Raw genomic sequence first — 21,389 nt, 5'->3', positions numbered from 1 at the left:
ACGCAACTATTTTAAGCACAGGAAAACAGCAACATTAAAGAAAAAAGAAAACCACTAGGAAAACGGTAACAGTAGGAAGGCTATCAAGGGCCAAACATTTGTTTTAACCAGCAAACAACAGAACAAAGTTGAGGTACAGTCCAGTCATACACTTTCCCAAATACATATGTTTTTCCAATACATTCATCAATATGACATCAGCTTAATTAACTCTTGTTAAATTAAGTAACAGCCGTGCTATGCTGACATGTGGCCAAACCAGCTTTTAAAAATACACACTGCCGGGGAGTGCAAGTTCAAGAATTTGTTAGAGGTCAGGCATGACATTATCTGTGGATAATCAGTGTTTATCATGCAAATGGAACTTGTTTTGCCAGGTGGGCATGAAAATTTGATGACCTTGCTTGCAAGTGACAAAAGCTCAGGTGTGACTACTTTAGGATTTTGTAACTTTGCTTGGCAAGTGCTACCAGGACCATCCACCACAGCAGCAGCTCTCAAATGCATGCTGGGTCTTAAGTGAGCAAGAAAGCCAGAGTCCGTTGTCCACTTCTTCCATTTTCCTACTGCACCTTCTCAACACTCAAAATACTGTCCCCGTCCCATCACTTCACCTGTACCTTGCACCTCATAGTCTCAGTCCATCTTCCTTACACTTCTTCAGCATCCCAAGGGGCACAGGATATCCCAGTATTGGCGGTGGGTTCTTGCAGCAAGTGACTGTCACTCAGGCAGCAGATAGAGAGTTACACAGGTAATATCTGTAATCTGATCTCCTCTCTCTTGCTGATGCACGCAAAACCCACCAAAAAAATGAAAGTGCTGCTGAACCCATGCAGTAGATGGGATGTTTTTAGTCAACTAGGGTGTTAGGGTGTTACAGTAAGTTAAAACAAAGCAAGAGAGAGTTGTGATTGTTGAATTTATAGCGTCAGAGTAAGAACTAAACTACCTGTTCCTTTATATGTACAACAAAAGCCCTGATTTGTGATTAAACAGAAGTCCTTTATTTCAGGTTGGCCCAGTGCACCACATAAATCAAGTAATATCTTCTAGGCAGCATACTAAATCTCTGGCTTTGCAAAAAAAAAAAAAAAAAACAACAACAACAACAACAAAAAACTTTAACGTGGACAGCTGACGCACAGTAGCTGTTCAGATGAGGTAGAAGTGGGTAGTTGGGTGCAAAAAGCAAAAACATCTCCATAAAAGAGAGAAGTCACCTTGAATCTTTCACTGGAGACAAAAGCATTGCCATAGGCATCCAGAGTTCTGTATAACTACAGGATCTGAATAGCTGGGATCTCCTGTACTGTCCATCATGGCACATGAAAATCAAGGTCCGTCCATGCCTGAGGAGATGCAAGCGTGTGAAAGGGTCTTCAGCCGACAGCAGAATAAAGCTCTTCCTACAGTCACAAAAGGGCTGAGCAAACCCATGATCAGTGGCTGCAGCACATGCTGGGGGCACCTGCCCTGCCCCAAAAACCCAAGTCCCGGCGGTGTCCTCTGATGCTTCCAGCCCCTTGGCTGCAAATGCGGCCAGCCAATTCTGGAGCTTCAGTTCCTTGGCTCGGGCAGGGGTGCTAAGGGATCTTGCCCCAGGCAAGCTGCAGCCCTGCAAGCTGGGCCATAAGGAGCCATTAATTGGGACTCCCGGTGCTGGTAGCCTGAAGCCTGGGCAAGGACCATCGCACAGGGAGTCAAGCTCTGCTGCAACCGCACACTATCTTGAACGGTTCACGTAGCACATACTGCAGTTTGGAAACCTCCAGGCTTGCTGCCTCCTCGCCATTTTCTTTAGCATGGCAGGTGGCCCTGCAAGTTTTAACACGTACCTAGTGCTCAATCCACCTCTGATACCTCTTCCAAATCTTAGTCAGGAAGATACACCGGATATCATGTGCCTTCCCATTTAATATATCTAAAACCTATACTCTCCACCACGCACGGACAGGCGTTCATGCACGTCTAAGAAACTACAGAACTTCTTTAGCGTTAAGACACAAATTCTTGAGCCCTCGTATATGAATGCTCCTTGGCAATTTGCTGCAAAACTCATCCCTACCTCTTCCAGAATCTGTTAACAGCAGAAGTAATTCCTGAGTATAGCCTTGAAAAAAAGACCTGAATACAAACCACTGCCTTGACATCTTCACAAAGCCACAGAAAACTTGAAGTTGAGAGTACTGACTAAAGTTAAGGCTGCAGCTTGTGCCTGCAGAGACCTAACCTGGAAACCTACTGATGGTTAATTACATGACAACATTGTGTTCTAATAGTGACAACTTGTCTTGTATAAGTACTTTGTCTCTCAAAATATTCTTAAGACCATAAGTCTTACTGGAAAGGCTAGGAATACTTTCATCGGTATCTAACTGCAGAGTGTACAGGGTTTCATCTTTAATTAAAAGAAACCCTAGTTCTAGCCTTGCTCAATATTCCAATACACAAGCCTTCCATCGTTATTGCAGAAACTCACCTTAAAACAACAACTGCATTAACAAGTCATTTTTGCAATAAAAATGAATTTTGAAGCAGCAATGTACTGTGGGAATGATATTCTGCAGAAGAAATATGCAGTACTACACTAAAACAAATGAGCTAGTCAGCAAAGCTGCTGATGAGCAGTTTCCAGTCTTTACTTCAATTTTCATGACAGATGCTGTTAGAATTAGATCCTCAAGAATAAGACAGTCTCATCCAAAAAAGCAAGTTGGGACTAATTAATCGGTCTCTGCCTATCCAGTGCAGTGTCTCATCAGTCTCTTTATCACTACATCATCAAATAATTACCTAGGTACTCTGTAAAGGGATTATCTAGACAAAATAGCTAAAGATTTTTCTGAAATTCAGCTATCATACTACACCCTCTATTACCACCCCCCCCCCAATTCTATGAAAATATTAACAAGTGGATTCATCCTGAAAAAAGTTAGCCATAATTTCACTTATCTTTCAATCTCACTTGATTAATTGGATAGGTTTTAAAGGATCAAAAAGCCCCAATTAAACATTTAATCAATAACTCCTTGCTAATTCTATTTAGCAGATTTTTTAACTGTAGCAATGCAGTGAATTTCGGCCAGCCACAACTGTTCCATGCTTTCCCAGCACAGCTTGCTAGTATTAATTCCCCCTGCTCCTCTCCCGTATCTTCTCCGGCATGGAGAGCTTCTCATGTTTCTGCCCTATGCACAGAAAGAGTAAGACCATTAGACATTACAGCAGCTGCTGCTTCAGAGCTGTGGCAACACGAAGTGAGACTTCCAAAGTGAAAATACTGTAAAACCGATAAAACTAAGGATTTGTCCTGCGTGCTTTTGGTGATAGTCCGTGCAGACTGGCATCATCAAAACACCCCCCCAGATCTCTGCTCTTTCTGAAAATCCTTTAGTCACAGATATTCACTTGACAGATGCCTAAATGGTAACCACGGAAGAATATAAAAATAAAGACAAAATGGTTTAAGAGATTTCAGGGAAACTACAGCCCTTGTGCATATCTTGGATACAATTGCACAAAGCTGCTCTGCAATCCCGAATTTCAATAGGGTAAGAGAAGACTGTGCACATTAATGATCTTTCCTGTTTGTGAGCTTTAATCTATAACCTTTACTACAGGAATGCAATGGAAAGAAGTAGGTCCAGCTACTATTTTAGTAAGCCCATCAGAAAGTCACCCCTCTCAAATCCTTTTGATCATTAAAAAAAAACCCCAAACCACAAAACAATACGCCTTCTTTACTTGAGGTTTAAATAAATTAAAATGATACCAAAGAACCAAAATGAAAATAAAAAATCCTACCAAGCCTCCCAAGTACAGAGTGTTCTAGGCACACTCTAAAACTCGGTGTCAAAGGAGTAGGCTTGATGCCAGCCTAAGAAAACTCACCAACACGAGAGCTCACTTTTCTCACAGCTCTTTTCAAATTGCCTTACAGATTATATGGAGTTTTATTTATAGTTACTGAATTATTTTGTAACGCTCTTAGTGCATCCATTTTCCCCCCACTCGCAACAACAGCTAAGAATCAAGCTTCACATAAAGTAGCCTAGAAAAATCTCTCAAATCTCCCTAGCACATGTTGCCTTTACCACCTACCTTTGCAGTCCTCCAGTCAGATTTTCCAATGCATTTTATGGAACTCTAAGGATCAGGGTCAAAATCAGATCCAAAAAACAGACTCCTAATTACAGATGTATTTGCTTGAGCAAGAGTTAATGTTCCTGTGGGTTGGCTGGGAAACCCCAGGGCACTTCCCAGAGGGGAGCAGATGGACCTAAACAATGAGCGATGCACTCTTCAAAGGAAACCTTAAAATAACCATTTATAACCTGACTCTATTCTGCTTGCTCACATCACCCAGAGTCAACTGAAATGCAGAAGAAAGAATGACAAAGTCATATTTTCATCTTCAGACACAAAACATTTGGTTGATGCTAAAAGTCTGAAAAGTGGAGTCCTGGATCAAAAAAAAGGGAAGTTGTAGTAACAAGAGAAGAGTTGGAGGGAGAGATGGAACACAGGGACATCAGAGCACAAACTGCTGAACAGACATGAGCCGTTTTAGGAGGTATATGGTCTCCAGGAATAAACAGGCGCTTAAGGTGTGGATAACTCCATCACCTATGCCCCAACATTAGGACATTCAAGGGAAGATGAACCTCCAAAAGCAAGAGTCAACTCAAAGAGCCTGCAAGGTTACCAATTTCAAAGGAAGCCACTCCAGGGAAGAAGCACAAAATAATACAGTTACTAGAAAAAGATCCTTTGGGTAACAGGAGTTAAATTATAATAGGCAGATACAGAAATCTGCATGCCCCCAAACCCAGCATCTCATCAATAGCAAAGTCTCTACTGAGAAAAATTAAGAAAAGGCCTATCAGGAGCAAAAAGGAGCACGGTAAAGCACCAGAGCAAGCTCTCTGTGATCTGGCAAGACCTAGACTAAAACTGGTCCAGATGTGACCGCACAAAAACAACCAGAGAAGTGAAAAAAGGTTTATTTCTTAAGCACTTCCCTGATCAAAGGAGACTGGCTAAAAGAGGGCCAGAAAGACTGTTCATTTGAGAAGGATTATGGAAGGAAAGAAGCTGTTGCTAATATCCTACAAGGGGAGCAGGGCAGCCTCAAACAAGACAAGGCAGGGCCCCCCAAAAGTTTCCTGCAGGTGATGCTCACTGTCATACCGGCTTGCCATCCACGCAGACAGCTCTTCCAATCTCATTCTGGACCAGAAACTCCCAGAAGTCAGCTACAGATGGAGGTTCACCCAGCAGACCTGGATCAGGCGTTTTAAATCTAATTTTTTACCTCAGGCTTGACACTGTCTCACCCATGGCTTCACAGAAACTGGAGAGAGAAAAGCATGCTATAAAAAGCTACATTTCTTCTAAAAGGGATAAATGAAGCTGAATATTGGAAATTACAGAAAGACTTTTTCTGTAGCAGGAATGAAAAATCGAATTAGATGACAGATCACAGGGCAAGAAATAGGGGCTCAAAAAAGCATAACTGATTAAAACTCCACAAGCAGCATTAAAGGAAGTAAGACAAGCTCCCCCCGCCCCCACTCCCCGACAGGAAAGAAAATTATTTGGCCAAACCTCAAAGCGAATGTGTCCCCTTTCCCAGGCTGATACTTCTCGAGGTCCACGCGCGATGCTCACAAGGGGTTTCCCCAGCCTGGGGTACTATCCCCCCACGGCGGGCTGGGGGGGGGCCGCGAGGTGGGCAGCACCACGCAGGGGGGCTGTGGAGGTGGGGAGAGGGCTGGCCAGCAGAAAGAGTCAATTATTCCCAAGTGGGGAAAACAGAGACTTTATACAATTAGACAGTTAGCAATGACAGCTCCCCTGTCCATGGGTGCTGCCTTGAACACACCCCGTACGCAGGTGGGGAAGGGGCAGCAGGGCTTTACAAAGGCTTACGAAGGCTTTACACAAGGTTCATACCACAATTTAAGAGCACACAGAATAACACAGATAGTTATACCGGGGGGGCTGTAATTCCCCTGAAGTGTGCAGTGTAAACGCTGAAATGGCACAAATCACCAGAGCCATACGGTGGGACCGAAGCCCCATCGTTCAAAATGTAGTGCCTGGATCCTCCTTCCTCCCCGCGGTTGTACAACAGTGATCCACGGGGTACAAGTCCATCTCTCCTCCCCTGCTAACGACCGATGTTCTTACACCCTCCTCCTAATTCCCAGCTATGACTTTATTTGTACTACCCTGGGGTCAATGGGCCCCAGGCACCGGCACGCTGCAACCTCCATTACCATACAATTATTTTCAGAGTAGTTTGCATCTGGACATAGCACTTGGGTCTCACCCATGAAGCAGGTTTTAGCTATTCTCTACAGGCTGCCAAAGTCTCAACACGTAAGCAAGTGAACGCCAAAATAATGCTCACATAAAAATTACTCATGCTGGAAATCTAAAATGTTATATGAGTCTTTCCTTGCAGAGAAGGAACTACAGCTATTTGGATTTCATTCAAGCAAACATTTTCGACAACAGATATGCCTTTTAGACTAAAGTAAAAATTTCCATCAGAAAAGATCCAGTGATATTTTACCAGATCCTTCGATAAAAAAAAGACCACTTGGAGGTAAAGGTTATTTGATAATTTAAATGTTCAGTCAAACCTGAATGCCAGTATTCATCTAGAAATCAAAAAAAGTACACTGAAGCTTGTTTTCAAATTGAAAATATTGTATTTTTTTAATTATGTGCACACTTCGTGCAGCATATACCCCTGTGTTTATAACACTGGTTTCCCAAACCTTTATTTCCATCATAGATGTTTATCAAGACCAAAGAAAACAGAACAAAAGTCTCCTGGACCAAATTCAAGAGTCTCTTAAAGCAGGAACATTTCAGTCATATTCTTTGCTCATCTCTGCTGCTGCTACAGAAAGGGGAGGAGGAGCTTCCCCACACTCTGGCTCAGAGCTTGGCATCTAAAATGTCAAAAAGGCAAAGATCATCTCACTCGCCTGAACTCAGCCGACTGGAAAGGAACAGCATTTCTTGACATCAGCCCTAAGAGATGCAAGGTTCGAGTTGCTCTAACACTTTATGATGGATTTGATGTATCATATTTCTGCAACCGATAGCATTAAAGGATTTAAAATACATTGTGACATCACACTAACAACCCTTCGCAAGACCTAGGGTAACAAGACACACTTTGAAATTCAGCTGCCTCTGCGTGCAGTGCTACCGATGCTGCATTTGCACATCCTACACAACAGTTTCTGACTAAAGCCAAGAGAGATCATACGCTTACTTGAAATCAGTGATGATTAAATTGTAATGAAAAGTTGCCATTTTCTCAGGGTACCAGGTTAATAATCTCAAACAAAAAATGCTGAGGGTTGTGGGTTTTTTAAATGATCACAGTGGCTGCGACCTGAGTCTGAGTTTTACGTTTTACAGGTATGATACGTGATTTCAGAGCTTTTTTTTGGGGGGGGGGGGGGGGGGGGGGGAGCAGGGAACACAATGACATATCTCAAAAAAGGCATAAATGGGATCCAGAATTTAACATTAAAATTCTATATTAAAACAGTAACTTAGCTTCTTCACCTCTTTACTTTTTAATATAGCACATTAGTTATATTGATGGGGAACTAAGGCCAGCTTCAGATCACTAACTGATGGTATGTTCAGACTAGCTGGACAAGAAACAGGCACATTTTCAGCAAACGATAACAGAACCTCCACAAATATGCCTAAGAGTGTGACCAATTCTTTTATCACCCAAGGTATCGCTTCCCCTGGTATCTTTTTATTTACAATCTTTCTGTCTCTTTCATACACACACAAATCCACACTACTTGAAATTATTATTTTTTCCTCAGTCTATATAGTTTGCTTTTTGTTTATGAATATGAACGCATCGGCACACAAAACAGAATGGGAGGATAACACCTAGTAGCAGACTATGGATACAGTAGAAGTTCTTACACATAGAACAGTTTAAGCACAGTAGGAATTTATTTAACATAAGACTTTGTAATTTTATTATTCTTACTGTGACTGCTGAGTTACAGCAGTAGCAATTCATTTCTTACTAACTACAGAATCCAGGAAGATGTAGGAAGCTGAAGCTACCAAGTTTTACAGGTTCAAACAGTCCGTAGTCTTGTTTCACACAATTTTGGGTAAGCCTGGAAGGAACACAGAGGTCCAGCCTGCAGGGGTCCAAATCTCCAGTAAGACATTGGGCTGCTTTGGATTAGAGGGGAAACAAAGAAACAGGGGGTGAAGGGGAAGACTGGAAGTTGCAACTGTGATTGCAACGTTTACAATGAAAGTAGGTCGAGATCCACAGAGCAATGCCTGCTTACACTTGCAAAAACCAAGGCAAATCGAGTCATTTAGGGCACACTTGGTCATTTCAATGAAGAGTAACTCTGATGTGGATGATTACCTTTCAGATACCTACAATGTTAACTACATTGCTACGTGGAGTGATAAAGAGAGGAAGAGTTCTTCTTTTCATAGTCCTCCAATAGCATGTGACAGGACTGAAAAAATGAGATAGATAACGGGGACTCTGGAATACATTCTCTGGAAGCAGATCCAATGCAAAGTTAGGCAGTTGAAAGCTGTGGCTTCAGGGGAAACTGAGGCTATCTAACAGCTCCCTGGAGCCAAAAGAAGATGGTATTTCCATCCCCTCCTTTGTTCTTTGTCACCTTCTCCTAGAAGCCAAGTTCCTCCTTTACATTGGCTCTAGCCAAAACTATATCCCTTTACAAACCGCTTTAACTCACTGTAAGAACAAGAAATACCGAGGCTTTCTGTTGCTTTTCAGTGAGATAATTGACTGATACAGGCATCTTCATTGGTGCTTGGCAAACCAGAAACAGTGAGCTGAGAACGCGCAGCCAGGACACCCTCCTCCCACATCCAGGCGAGCTGCTCGAGCAGTCTGTCCTTCTCGTGAAGCCACAGCTCAGCATTATCCCACCTCGGAATCAGCAGACTGGAATATCTAAGTGTTTCTCAGCCTTCATATTAACCAACTTGTGGAGCTACCTGATTATATATATATATATTTTTAAAAGATTATTTTGGTAGTGAAGATCAGCAATGGAGTGTCAAACTCAAATACCTGCGGGCTGGGCTGTGTGTCTACACTGGGGATTAGTCACTTCACAGATGCAAGCATAATGGACAATTTCAGTGCATTTGTACTCTTCCTAAACTAGTTCTCCTTGAACCTACAGCGTACCGACAGCCCAGCATCTCAGCAAGAATCAGCATGGGTCCAGCTCTGCATTCCCTAAAATCTGTCTTATCTAAGTTTTACATTATCCGGGCTATCTTATTTATTATTACTGTGCAGCAACAAATCGGCTGCAGACAGGATTGTTCAACAGAAAGGGCGTAAGATTGCATGGTAGAAGTGGTCTAAAATGTAGACACATGCTGGTAGCAAAAATCTCATTCACCCAGAATAAGATGGTTTGGCCTCCCAAAGGGAAAAAAAAAGCCCAACCAAAACCCAAAAACTTGGAATGAAGTAAATCCCTACAAAAAGACAACCTCAGAAAGAAAACGTCAACTCAAATTTGTGCTTTGTTGCTGTTATTTACATTTCCAGTAAAATGAAACAGTGGTAAATTTGAACTGTAGACTATGTAAAAAATCCTCTGCCTGTAAGACGGTAAACACATGAAATTCAAACCCAAATGAAAACTGGTAATAAAGAAAAAAACCCAATACCAGTCCATAAATACAGGCCCAAAAATACAAGCTCTCAAGTCCATTCCTAGCAGTGCTGCGATTACTTAACCAGATGTCAAGTGTGCCAGGTCAAAAATAAGAACAGCCTTCTTAAAGGCAGGCAATGTGAAACTTTTAAAACCATAATCCATCTCTGAAAATTCATCAGAAAATTGTACTAACAAACCTCCCAGGGCTCTAAAAATGTGAATTGATGCATGACTGCAATGGAATTCTAAAATTGCCAACTGATTTGAAGGAGGTCTTACATACATACACACACACACACACACATATATAAAAGAGGAAAATTTTATATAGTTAAAAAGAAGTGATCTATGGCATATAGCAAGCACCTGAAGCTGTGAGAACCCACTCTCAGATCTGGCTACTGATTCTTCTCCTGATGATGTGCAGCAACCTTACGGGGTCACATCTAATGAAAAGTGCTTTGTCGGCCCGGACTTTGCAAGAACTCATGAATATGTGAGCCCCATCCCGTTACATTCATATCATGCTCTGCCCAGTGAAAAGAGCTACTATGTACTGAGGCACCCTGATTTCAAACAGCAGCAGCTTGTGTACCTAAAAGCTCCTCCTGATAAAACTAAAAGCCAAAATCTTTGCATACAGCCAAATATTTCCAAAGAAGCTAGTGTGTTGTGCTCTGATGTTCTGAAACCTATTCTTGGAAAAGCTAACTGTGGAATACTAATGTCTTTACAGCCTCCCCCCTCCTCTTTTTTAAAGGAGCAACAACTGAAAAGTTGGTCATAGTGGGCCTACATCTATGTAGTGGTTATATACTCTTCTGCTCCTTTTATTTCATAAAGAATACATTTAATGCACTAAATGCATGCTTGTTTATAAATAAACACAAGTCAGCACAAGAACACACACAACAAAAGCTATTCAATAACAGTGCGCTTCATTGTATCTCTTATTAGGTGTTTTATGGAACATGCCTAACACCTTAAAATGTAATACTAAGCATGCCTACATATTTCACAAACATACAGAAAACGTCCAATTAAAATGCAGCAAGGTCAATTTGATAAATGCAGTATTATTAGCATAAGCTTCTTTCCTTGTTAAAAGCTTGACTCTGCCATGCCTAGAGATACAGGGCAGATGTCTGCTCAGAAAGCAAATACCTCTTTAAATCAATGGTGCTTTTTATGAAGTAGGATACTGTAATGAAACTGGCCCTTCACAATTTAATTGTGCAACATCAACTACAGCTGAAGGAATTATAGTTGATTAATTCATTTTCTAAAAAAGTAAAGGAGAATACTGCTGCCTCTACCTATGAGCCCATTTTGAGGTCAACGGTAAGAGAAATGGGTAGCTTTCCATCTTTGCACTCTCATCCTCTGCCTGGAGACACCAGCTTTTAAATTGGATTCACATGGCAGTGACACACCTCTATTTTGACTGCAGTAGCATTAGAGAGGAAAAAGGGGGTAGGGGAGAAGAGACTATATTTTTCACAAGCACTCAGGTACAATGGAAGTCCATTCGCCAAGTGACATAGGACCAAATTTTCGAAGTTATTGATGTGCCTAAAAGACCTACCCAGACATCACCCCAGCAAGATTTCTCAAAGGCACCAATGTGAAATAGAAGACAGCTCAGAATGCAAAGTTAGTTATTATGGCTATTGGCTGGTAGCACACTGCAGCTACTGCTCTCAGAGATTATTGCGATCCACTAATTGCACAAATACATTCATTACCAAACTGTCTCTGCCCCGTATCTAATTGTTAGCTTACTGCCCAACAACCCACTACAATTCTTGTCCAAATCCCTTAACCAGCCCTGCCAAATCTGTTCTCCTTAACTTCATGCACTGTGTAAGTACAGGACACACTTCAAGTTTCTCCATACAGGGAACTCAGAACAGGTACTTCATTTCAATTATTTGTAAAAATCAATCACTGAGTCCAACATCACAGTCATTTGTGCACTTCACTGAAATGGCTGCAGCATCACGCAGAACCGCAACATACACTGACACTTCGCAGCAGAACCCATGAGCCATCTTCACAGGCTCAGAGAAAATATTCCACTGTGGCACACTTTAAAAAGTCTAGGTTTCCTGAAACTGCACTAAAAAGCTCAGCTGTCCAAACAAGTTTCATACCTGCATGGTTTTACATTACTCAGTTTTACAGAAATAATTGAGATAAATAATTACAATATCACAAGCCTTACCTTCCCAATTTTCATATCAGAAAAAGTCTGAAAGGATTTTAGTTACCTTGCACTTGTCAAGACATTGATTTATTTTTTTTTCCAATCACATATTTACAATCTTTATAAGGATGTTGCTCTTACGGATAGTCATACTGCAACAATCCATAAAGCCACTAAGACTGAAGAAGATGTTTTGAGAAGACCTCTTCCTCCAGATAAAAGGTGGAGTGACCCAAGATGCTTTCACTTTTCATCACTGCCCTTTACGTCAGCAATAAATGTGTCAGAGTTCATCAAAGCCCTCCCTAATCCAATTTTAAATGAGCTGGCTTAAAACAGAGTAAGAGACAATTAGCCACAAGAACGGCCACTGGACGCATACATCAGTAACATCTTAAACCACCTCAGCTATTTTAAAATTGTATTTGTCCACACCTCTACTTTAGTACTTCAGTAGAGGTGTGCATCAAGCTGCCAGAGCATATTTCAGAGGAGGTACATAGGCCATTTTGGTTCAAGTGAATCACTTCAACGATATCAGTATAGTTAATGTAGTACAAACTGGCAGAGATAAAAATAAGAAAATATTTCAGGCCAGTACCAAGCAGCTGGTAGCTTACACTGTAACTGTGAGAAATAGAGGTGGATTTGAAAACTTAGAATTAAAAGCAGCCACAACTCACTCATTTTGTTCTTAAAAAACAAAAATAAATAAAAATAAATAAAATAAAATATCCAAACAGTTTATTCAAGGAAGAAAACAAACCCCTCTGATTTCTGTTCTCAAGTTTCTCTTTTGGCATCTAGTGACTCATGACAGAATATCTGTTCACTAATATCTACTCGGAGTCCTCAAGAAAACCCAGATTTTGTCCCCCAGTATTAAAATTCTCAAATTCAGGAGCAATAGCAGCACACAGTACATTTCTCTATCTTGTTGTTGTTATTAATTAAGTCCCATTTGCTGCTCCTGAACTGTTATTATTTAGTTGCACTGAATGGGCGTGTTAGAAAGTAATGGAAGATGGATCAACAGCTGTAGTTATTATGAAAATTATGGCAATAACATCAGAGGAATTGCAGCTGCTCAACTCATGCAAATACTAGCTACTTGACAATGACTATAATTATACAGTATGTCAAACAACATAGCTGGAGTAAAAGTAGAGACTACATATTTTAGAAAGCCAAAAGATTTCCATTTCATTATGTTCACATTCCCTAAACTCCTATTTAGGGATAACAAGATTCACTTTCTGTCAACGGACTCGCAGATACAGACAGGTCTACTAAGTCTCCCGGGTGCGCTCTCCTGCCAGCGCTGCAGCTGTCAAACATGGTACCTCTCTGCACATTTACTAGGCATTTATAATAAATACAGCCTGTACTCAGAGGCCGTAAGTCAGAGCTGAGGTTCCATTTCACTGGTTGCTGTGCAGATATGAAGAAAGATACAGCTGCATCTAGTTTCAAAGCAAAGGAGTACTGCCTCCGAGTGGCTCAGGCAATGCAGATACCATCTCCTCTAACCAAAGCCTGTTCCTGATACCTGGAACAGCACTGTAATACTCTAGTGTACTTTGCTTAGTATTACTTTGGAATGTAAGTACTTTCAGCTTGTTCTGGACAATTCCTTTCCCACTTCAGGCGCTAAGGCCCTCTGAAAGAGCACATCTCCTTCTCAGATAAAAACTTTACTAAAAGCTCCTCATTGTCAGAAAGGCTGTGCACAGTGCTTATCCTGTTACCTCTGTAGGCTGTTTGCACATTAGCAACTGTTTATATAAAGTGGCATTTTGTTATTTTCATTTCTTCCAGTTCCTGTTCTGCATTCAGCCTCTTTAACTAAAGCCGCCTGCTTTTTGCTAGCTGTTTCATGCTGGCAAATCCCTGCACCTGCATAGAAAAAAACAAGGCCAGAACCTAATTTGCTTTCCTCTGCACCCCACACTCTTGTTTCAAAAACTGTACAGCGCAAAGTTATGTTACAAATAATAAACCCAGAACATGAAATACCAGACTCATGGAGAGTTTTATTTATTTATTCTTACTTATGACAGCCACATAAAGAGACATAAGGGGATATACAATTTTGCAGTCCTCCTACCTCTCACTCGGGGGTGAGAAGTTGGACCCATTTGGTGTATAACACCATTGGTTGCTAAAGCTCCTCACTGCTCTTGTTTTACACAGTGATTCAAACTGTATAACCTGGCAGTAAGTAATCTTTCCTTTGTACTATCAGGAAACCCAAACTTTTTTTTCCTGTGAAGTCTGCAGACAAAGCCCAGTTCCAAATGCCTTGGAATTCAGGGACATGACTCCTGGTAAAAGTGGTACCTCAAGCTTCCCATATTTCATACGTGTAGTCATTAAATCACCGACCCAACATGACAGCTACTCAAATTGTTGATCTTACCTGAAATCACATGCTGTGGTAAGTTCTGCTCCTCCTCCAACAGCCTTTCCTTGGACTAGTGCAACACTGATCAAAGGCAATCTACACAAGAGAGTTTTATAAGCAAAGTTCATGCTTTTAGTCTTGCAGAAATGACAAAAGAATTCAAGCAAACCACCTCTATAGTAAAAGTTCAGAAAAATATACTGTTTCAGTTCATTCAAATAACTACATCTTTGTGGGTAAGCAGCACAATACCAATTCCACTTATGCCAAAGTGATTATTCTGTAATTGATATGGAATCCCAAAATGAAACAGCAAGACAGATATATCAAATGAAGATCGTGTACTGTGTTATGAAAAATACCTGCTATAGATTATCTGCAAGAATATCCTGCAAGTGACAGGACAGAGACACAAGACTCTATGCTAAGCCAGTACACTACAGAAAGCAGTAGAAAGGGACACAAAGAACTGAAGGGCTGGGCTATCTAAAAATAATGAGATTTAGCATGAGACCTTCAGCACCTTCTTCAGAGTTCTATCATCTCAGCCATCAACAAAACTTTTTTTTTGGAGGACAAAACCATCCTTTGAGGATAGCAACAATCTGTTACCTTTGATGGTGTTGTATTTAATCATGCTCAAGGTATTTAATCATGTTCAAGGTAATTCAAAGGACAGAGGGAAGGAAGAGTATGTAGGGAGAACTTTCCCCACTGCCATTGCAAAATGAATACTAATGAACAGTGACTGACTTAGGATAAGCCAAGTTCCCTAAGAAACAAAGACAACTGGTTAGTCCCAGAATTTGCATGCTGATATAGCTGTGTTGTCTTTTACTACGAAGAGACATTTAACTCATTGAGCAGTTCTGAAACCACATTCAGAAGTCAGCTTCCCAATCATGACCACATGTTTGGTTTTACTTCTACTTTAACAGAAGCACCAACAATTTCTTACGGCCCAAGTGAACCCACTGGAACAGGGTAACCTCATTTTTCCTATGGTCTATGAGGAACCAGAAGATATGGGTCCAAGTCCCCTACATCCATACTCTGATCCCTTTGAGGTATCTCCGTCAGGATCACAGTCAGCCTCCGCTCCCTCTGAGGGAGACTGATCCCATCTACAAGAGATGTCCCCAGACAGCAGTTCAGTGCTCCCCCTGAACCACAGCTTCAACACACTCTAAGTCAAGACACCTGAGGTGAGGGCTTAATCTTCATACAACTTCCTCCTCTTTGCTTTGCCCCATCAGTTTTGATTACACGGAGACCAACTTATACAAACGCGTTCTAATTCCGATCCTGAGGATTCCTTACAGTAGCATTGCTACTAAGTCTCCAATCTCCTGGGCAGTTTTACAGAATAACGTTAACTCATAACACTTTCTCATATAGATTATTTGAAAAAAAGAAAAATAATATTTATCTTCAAAGAGCTCTGAGCAGAAAAAAGACTCTATCACACATGGATTTAATAGAAATGTGATTTCTTAAGGGAAGCTAAATCTAAAGGAAAGGAAAAAATGTTTTTCAGAAGTACCAGATGGTAGAACTGAATACAGTCCTCTCATGAAGTGGGAAGATTAAATAAATATATTAAATAAATGTTACCTGTGTAGGCTGCATAAGCTGGCCCTGCTTGTTTTTTAAGAGCTACCAATTTCCACTGAGTTACAGAAGTCAGCCTCAGAAACTCTGAAGGCTTAGATTTCCTTAACTCTAGGTATCTCCTGGCCCTCCACATACAAGTCTATAGGTCTTTTTTTTCCTGTTTCAATCTCTGGAAAGTCTAATAGTTGCAAAATGTCAAGGCCTAATTTAAATCCATAAATACCTACCTGATTAACATGTGTGAATACAAGGTCTGGGATTCAAAATTACATACTTAAAACTACGTATTTAACTTTAAACATCTTGTTAAAGAGTTAGCCAAAACATATTCCAATCCTTGTAATTACTTCATAAAGAAAGGTAAATAAAATATATTACCTCATAAGTCTGGTTAAGGTGTTTTGCATAAACATGCACATATTCATCCCATCCTACAAAAAAATAGGGAATTAAAAAATGTTAAGTGATCCGAACGTGAAGCAATTAAACACACAGATGGAGTAGACAGGAATATTCATTATATTTACTCTAGCTGGGTTTTCTTTCTCTTAGGTTAATCTTGCCCTAATTCCAGCCCAACCACACCATACACAAATAGAAAACCTAGCACAAATCAGGTTAAAAAAAAAAAAAAAAAATCAGAACTCAATCAATTTATATGAATTTCAGTTATAATTTCCTCTTTCCTCTTAATTTCCTCTTCCTACTCCCAGTTAAACACCCATAAAGCTGAGTTTTAAAAGTCTGTATAGGACCTTAGACCACTGCATACTTTTTACTGTTCCAAATCCATAAAGTTTTAGACAAGATACAATTTACCAACTTCATTTTTTATTGTTTGGGCCAAAAGCATTTCAGCCAAAAAAAAAAAAAAAAAAGCCCCAAACCCAGAAAGAAGGTTCTTATTTCTCTCCTCCTTTATGTTTTACATCAGCTTGCAAACAATAGTGAATAGGGAACAATTGTTCCCTTCTCTTCCAGTACAAGAGCTAAGGGGTTCCAAATAACATCAGTTGCTGCTAGGTTCAAAACAAATACTTCTTCCTACAACATGCAGTTAAACTGTGGAACACTTTGCTGCAGGGCATTGCAACCTCTAAAAGACTACATGAATTCAAGAACAACTAGATAAACTCAGGACAGAAAAATCAACAAAAGGTTATTAAACACAAGATAACACCTCTAGCTTTAGAGGTCTTAGTCACAAGTTGCCGGGGACCAAAATAATATTTTGAAGGAAAATCATTATCTATCTGCCTTCCTTGTTCTTATACTCTTTCTCAGACATCTACTGTTAAGCAGGAACTCAACAAATGACTGGGCTAAATGACCCAGTATGACCGTGTTCATATACATACTGAACTGCATACACTGAACTACACATATGCCATTTCATCCAGATTTAAAAAAAAAAAAATGTTTGGACACTGTAGAAGTAAAAAAGCAGTAGATAACAATTTCAGTATGTCTTTCAAAAAAAAACCAAACCAAAAAAACAACACCAAACAAAAAAATCCCCAAACAAATCGTAGGAAGAAAAAGAACAAACAAATGTATCTTTATCGGCATTTACTAATTTCTAAAACACAGTTTTACAGGGGTTGGCAAGTTAAAGAATCTGCCTTAATTATGAGCTTCTGACTCATACCTCAGGGAAAGAAAATATACGCAGTAAGTCAGTACATCTTGGAACAGGACCTTGAAATAATAGTAGATCAACTTCAGCTGATTTATTGTCCATTTATTCCTGCGTTCCCAAGACCTACTCTGCCGAACATCAACCAGCATTATGGTGTCTAAGAACAGATCTCTGGCAGATATAAGTTGCCACGACAGTTGCTACACAAGAACCAGTGAATTCAGTTTCATTACATTGAAGGCCTGCTTGAAAATTTCAGCACATGTTGATTTATAAAGAGGCTTTTAGTTATCACTGTAGCCACCTCCTACACCCATTGAGACCAACAGCAATATTTCCATTCCAAATTAAAGAACAATCAAATCTTCCATGATAGCTGTCTTAACAGCTAAGTTTAAAACCCACACAAACATACGGGGTACCAGTTCTCAGGCATGGACTTGCACAATTCCCATACTACAACCACCAGGATGAAGCTGCAAAAAAGCTCTTCAGAGAAAGTAATTTTTCACTTCATCACAGCAGAGTCCTTGCATTCAAATTGGCCATCTCAATTCATACCAAAATCCAAAATGGTAATTAAAGATTAATGCCAGAACAGACCAGCTTGATAAATGCAGTTATGACTGAGCAGACAAAAAGAAAGGTCTTCATATTCTCAGGTGGTAGACAGATTACTGTGTATAACATGGAAAAAATGCCTGCACAGAAAACACTTGGGGGGAAAGAAAAAATAAAAATCACAATTACTTGAGTCCTGGCCAACATACCCTTCAAACCTTCCTGATAAGAAAAATAAGGCTACTAGTCAGAGTATTTTATCTGAATAAGAGGGATATTCACTGGAGTCTAGTGGAATAATCACATTTTCAGCTCTAATACTGGCCGTGGAGCAGGAAGAAATCTAACAAGCAGAAAGTGAGGTAACATACAGTATGCACTACGTATGGAAGAAAAGGATTAATAGCTTGCGGTGGGGCTAGGGGAGGCAGGGAAGAAGAAAGTCACCTTCATAAAGTAGAAAACTGTACCACTGGCTCTTTTTGCTGCAAGAGCTTACAGTCCACTTTCACTACATATAGAACAGTATTTCCACACCATCTCCAACTGCTGGCAAGTCCTCCCTCTGCGGCTTACTGCTCGGGAACCTCTGTCCTGGGGCTTCTAGACAGGGGCCAAGGAAAGTCAAATTCTCCTTTGTGCCTCCTTCCTCTCAGCCGTCCTTTCAAGAGCCTCTGCTGCTTTTCAGCTAGCCAGCTTTTCAAGTGTCCCTCCAGAATGAGGTTATTGCTCTTGGGAACCAGGCTTACAAGGACAGAAAGAAAAATCATTTTTTGTTTTTAAATTCCACTATTAATTTGCCTTCCGCGATTTGGTCACATAATGTTAGCGCTTGCCAAAGAAGAACAGGCGGGGACCTGGGTTTGTTTCAGCATTAGGAAGAACTAAACATGGGAGGAGGAAGAGGGGGACGAAGAGGAAGAGGGGGACGAAGAGGAAGAGGGGGACGAAGAGGAAGAGGGGGACGAAGAGGAAGAGGAGCCACTAGGGGGCACGAAAATCCTTCAGCATTCTTGGCCATTATTCTGCCTTTTCTGCACCACAGGGAAAGGCAAACTGTATCATAGATGATGAAAAATACAATCTTCCCTCAACCAACTGGTTGAATAAAATGAAAGTGTTTTCTGTAATTACTAAAAGCTATAGGCTAAAGTAGCCTTGGGGAAAAAAAAAAAGAAAAACATACCAGTTCAGGCACAAAGCTATTCACTGTTTTTTGTTTTGCCTTAGGGATGCCTGTGGACAGAAAACTTAACCTAATGCTCTTTTAACCTGAAACCAGACAAAACTCTCTCATCTGCAGCGAGTTAGAGAGCAGAGTTCTGCAAGACTAGCAAACAGCAAATGCTATTCCTTATTCTATTAAAGTTTTATTTAATAAAGACTATTAAATCCCACCAAACAGATGGTTTAGGAGTTGGCTGTTACAAAGAAACTCTCAGTTCAGGATAGTTTGAACTCTCCTGAGGAAATAGAAAGCAGCCATGTTTAACTATTTCTGGAGCATTTCTGGTGACTCTTACACTTACAGATCAGCACTAGCATGAATTCTAGATTCTTTGCAGAGAATTTTCAACAAAGTTGTAATTAATACCTACGCATTTCATTCTGCCCAGTGTATCTGTTAGGGACCCTAATCCTTACAAGAGCCCTCTCTGCCACTGCAGTGGCTCCAAGCAATTTCTATAAACATATAGACAGAATATTAAATGTCAAAGAGAGTATGGAAGCAGAATCACTGAGACTTACTGAATGCAGAACTCTGAAGGAAAGCCTAGACTGCAGATAAGAAAAGAATTCACCCATGCTCGGTTTCAGTTCCTTTTCTGTTGCTACAATGTTAAAATAAGCTTAAAATTTCAGATTAAAAAAAAAAATAAAAATCAATTACCCCCCCCAAATCACAGATATGTCTATATTTTTTAAATGACCAGTGCTTATAAAGCATCCAAAAGAAAACTCCCCCCAAAACATATATATCTATAAAGCATGGTGTGTCCATATTAAGAAAAGCATACCTCTAATGGTGTTCCTCAAAGGAAACAAAGCCTCCTATACCTTTTGAAAACCGGACCGTCCTGTTTTATCAGGCCAGAAATATTTAAGACATTGTGTTTTTTATGATATTTAGTTTCATCAACAGAAACAAATCATCACTAAAGACAAATACCAGATTAATCAGTTTTTGAGTTGGTGTTCTTACTGGAAGGTTCAGTTAAATGTCTAATCTGTGTGGTTAAATCCTCAAACTTGAAGTGGCCACAAAAAAGCACCAGGATGCCAGTTACCACAATTGCAAACTGGGATGTAAGAGCAGCACAGGAAGACCCCCTTCCCCTGCAGCTGACAAAGTCCTATTTCACACATTGACAAAAACTACATATTAACCCATTAAAAAAATTGCAGCACGTGTGAAAGTTGTCAAGATGGGTGGCATGAGTGAAAAACTGCCAAACCCTGACCTCTTCAACCCCATAGTTACTCACATGACTTACCTGAGTGGACTACAGCACAAGAATTGCAGCTGTCTTTCCATTTTATGCCGGTCCAAGCACAGTTTTGACAAAATTGAAACCTTTCTGTAATAGCAGCCATGCTACTTAAATTTGGTTTTGACTGTAGAATATACGAGAAATGATTACTTGTATCTGCTTCTAAAGGTCAAACTACTGAAGCACAGATTATTCGATGTGTAAATTCGCCATATACTGCTCTGAGAAACTGAAATGACTTTTTAAAAAGAAAAGGCTAAAAAGGAGAGGTGATGTAGAAATTCAGAGTTACAAATCAATTACAATAACACTTAAGCTATGGCTTAAAGCGGTTGCCAGCATTTTTTCAACCATTAAAAGCTCCATTCTGTGACTTGCATGGAAAATTGACGCAGAAGCATAGTGCAACACTTCTGTCTGAAAAGTATCTCAGAATATCAGAAAGCTCATTTTTCTCCAAAAAACTTAATTTTTATCACTACTTGCCTGGGAGTTGGATATTGCTTTGACAGCATTCAAATCAGATCCTGAGCAAAAGGTGTTTCCTGCACCATAGATGATAAGGCCTTTGCCATCCTTCCAGTTTTCCAGTTCGGTTACCCTCTCCTGGAGTTCTAGCATCATAGTACCTGTCACAAGAGGGGACAAGCAAAATTTTTAACAGGAAATTATTATCACCATCATGTTTTATGTTACATTTTTCACGACCAAGTTATTGTTAATAAGTGATGGGCTTAAA

The 21,389-nt window shown here is 40.2% G+C and overlaps 1 protein-coding gene across 8 annotated transcripts in view; it reads right to left on the bottom strand.

Annotated features, from left to right (window-relative positions):
• Positions 1-21,389, bottom strand: part of ECHDC1 (ethylmalonyl-CoA decarboxylase 1) — a 43,455-nt gene that overhangs the window by 9,421 nt on the left and 12,645 nt on the right. For 6 of the 8 annotated variants that reach the window (XM_030033485.1, XM_030033523.2, XM_030033503.2 and 3 more), the window contains 3 exons: positions 21,137-21,279; positions 16,337-16,389; positions 14,360-14,440 (listed from right to left, as the gene is read on the bottom strand). In XM_030033485.1, coding sequence (XP_029889345.1) covers positions 14,360-14,440; positions 16,337-16,389; positions 21,137-21,279 — 277 coding nt within the window. Of the gene's footprint in view, positions 1-14,359; positions 14,441-16,336; positions 16,390-18,605; positions 19,297-21,136; positions 21,280-21,389 lie in introns of those variants that run through there. The other 2 variants (XM_030033555.2, XM_041128784.1) reach the window with 2 other exon arrangements.

The sequence above is a fragment of the Aquila chrysaetos genome, chromosome 2 (genome assembly GCF_900496995.4).
Source record: "Aquila chrysaetos chrysaetos chromosome 2, bAquChr1.4, whole genome shotgun sequence".
NCBI lineage: Eukaryota > Metazoa > Chordata > Aves > Accipitriformes > Accipitridae > Aquila > Aquila chrysaetos.
The sequence above is the reverse complement of the archived record's forward strand: the minus strand, read 5'-3'. Positions and strand labels throughout refer to the sequence as shown.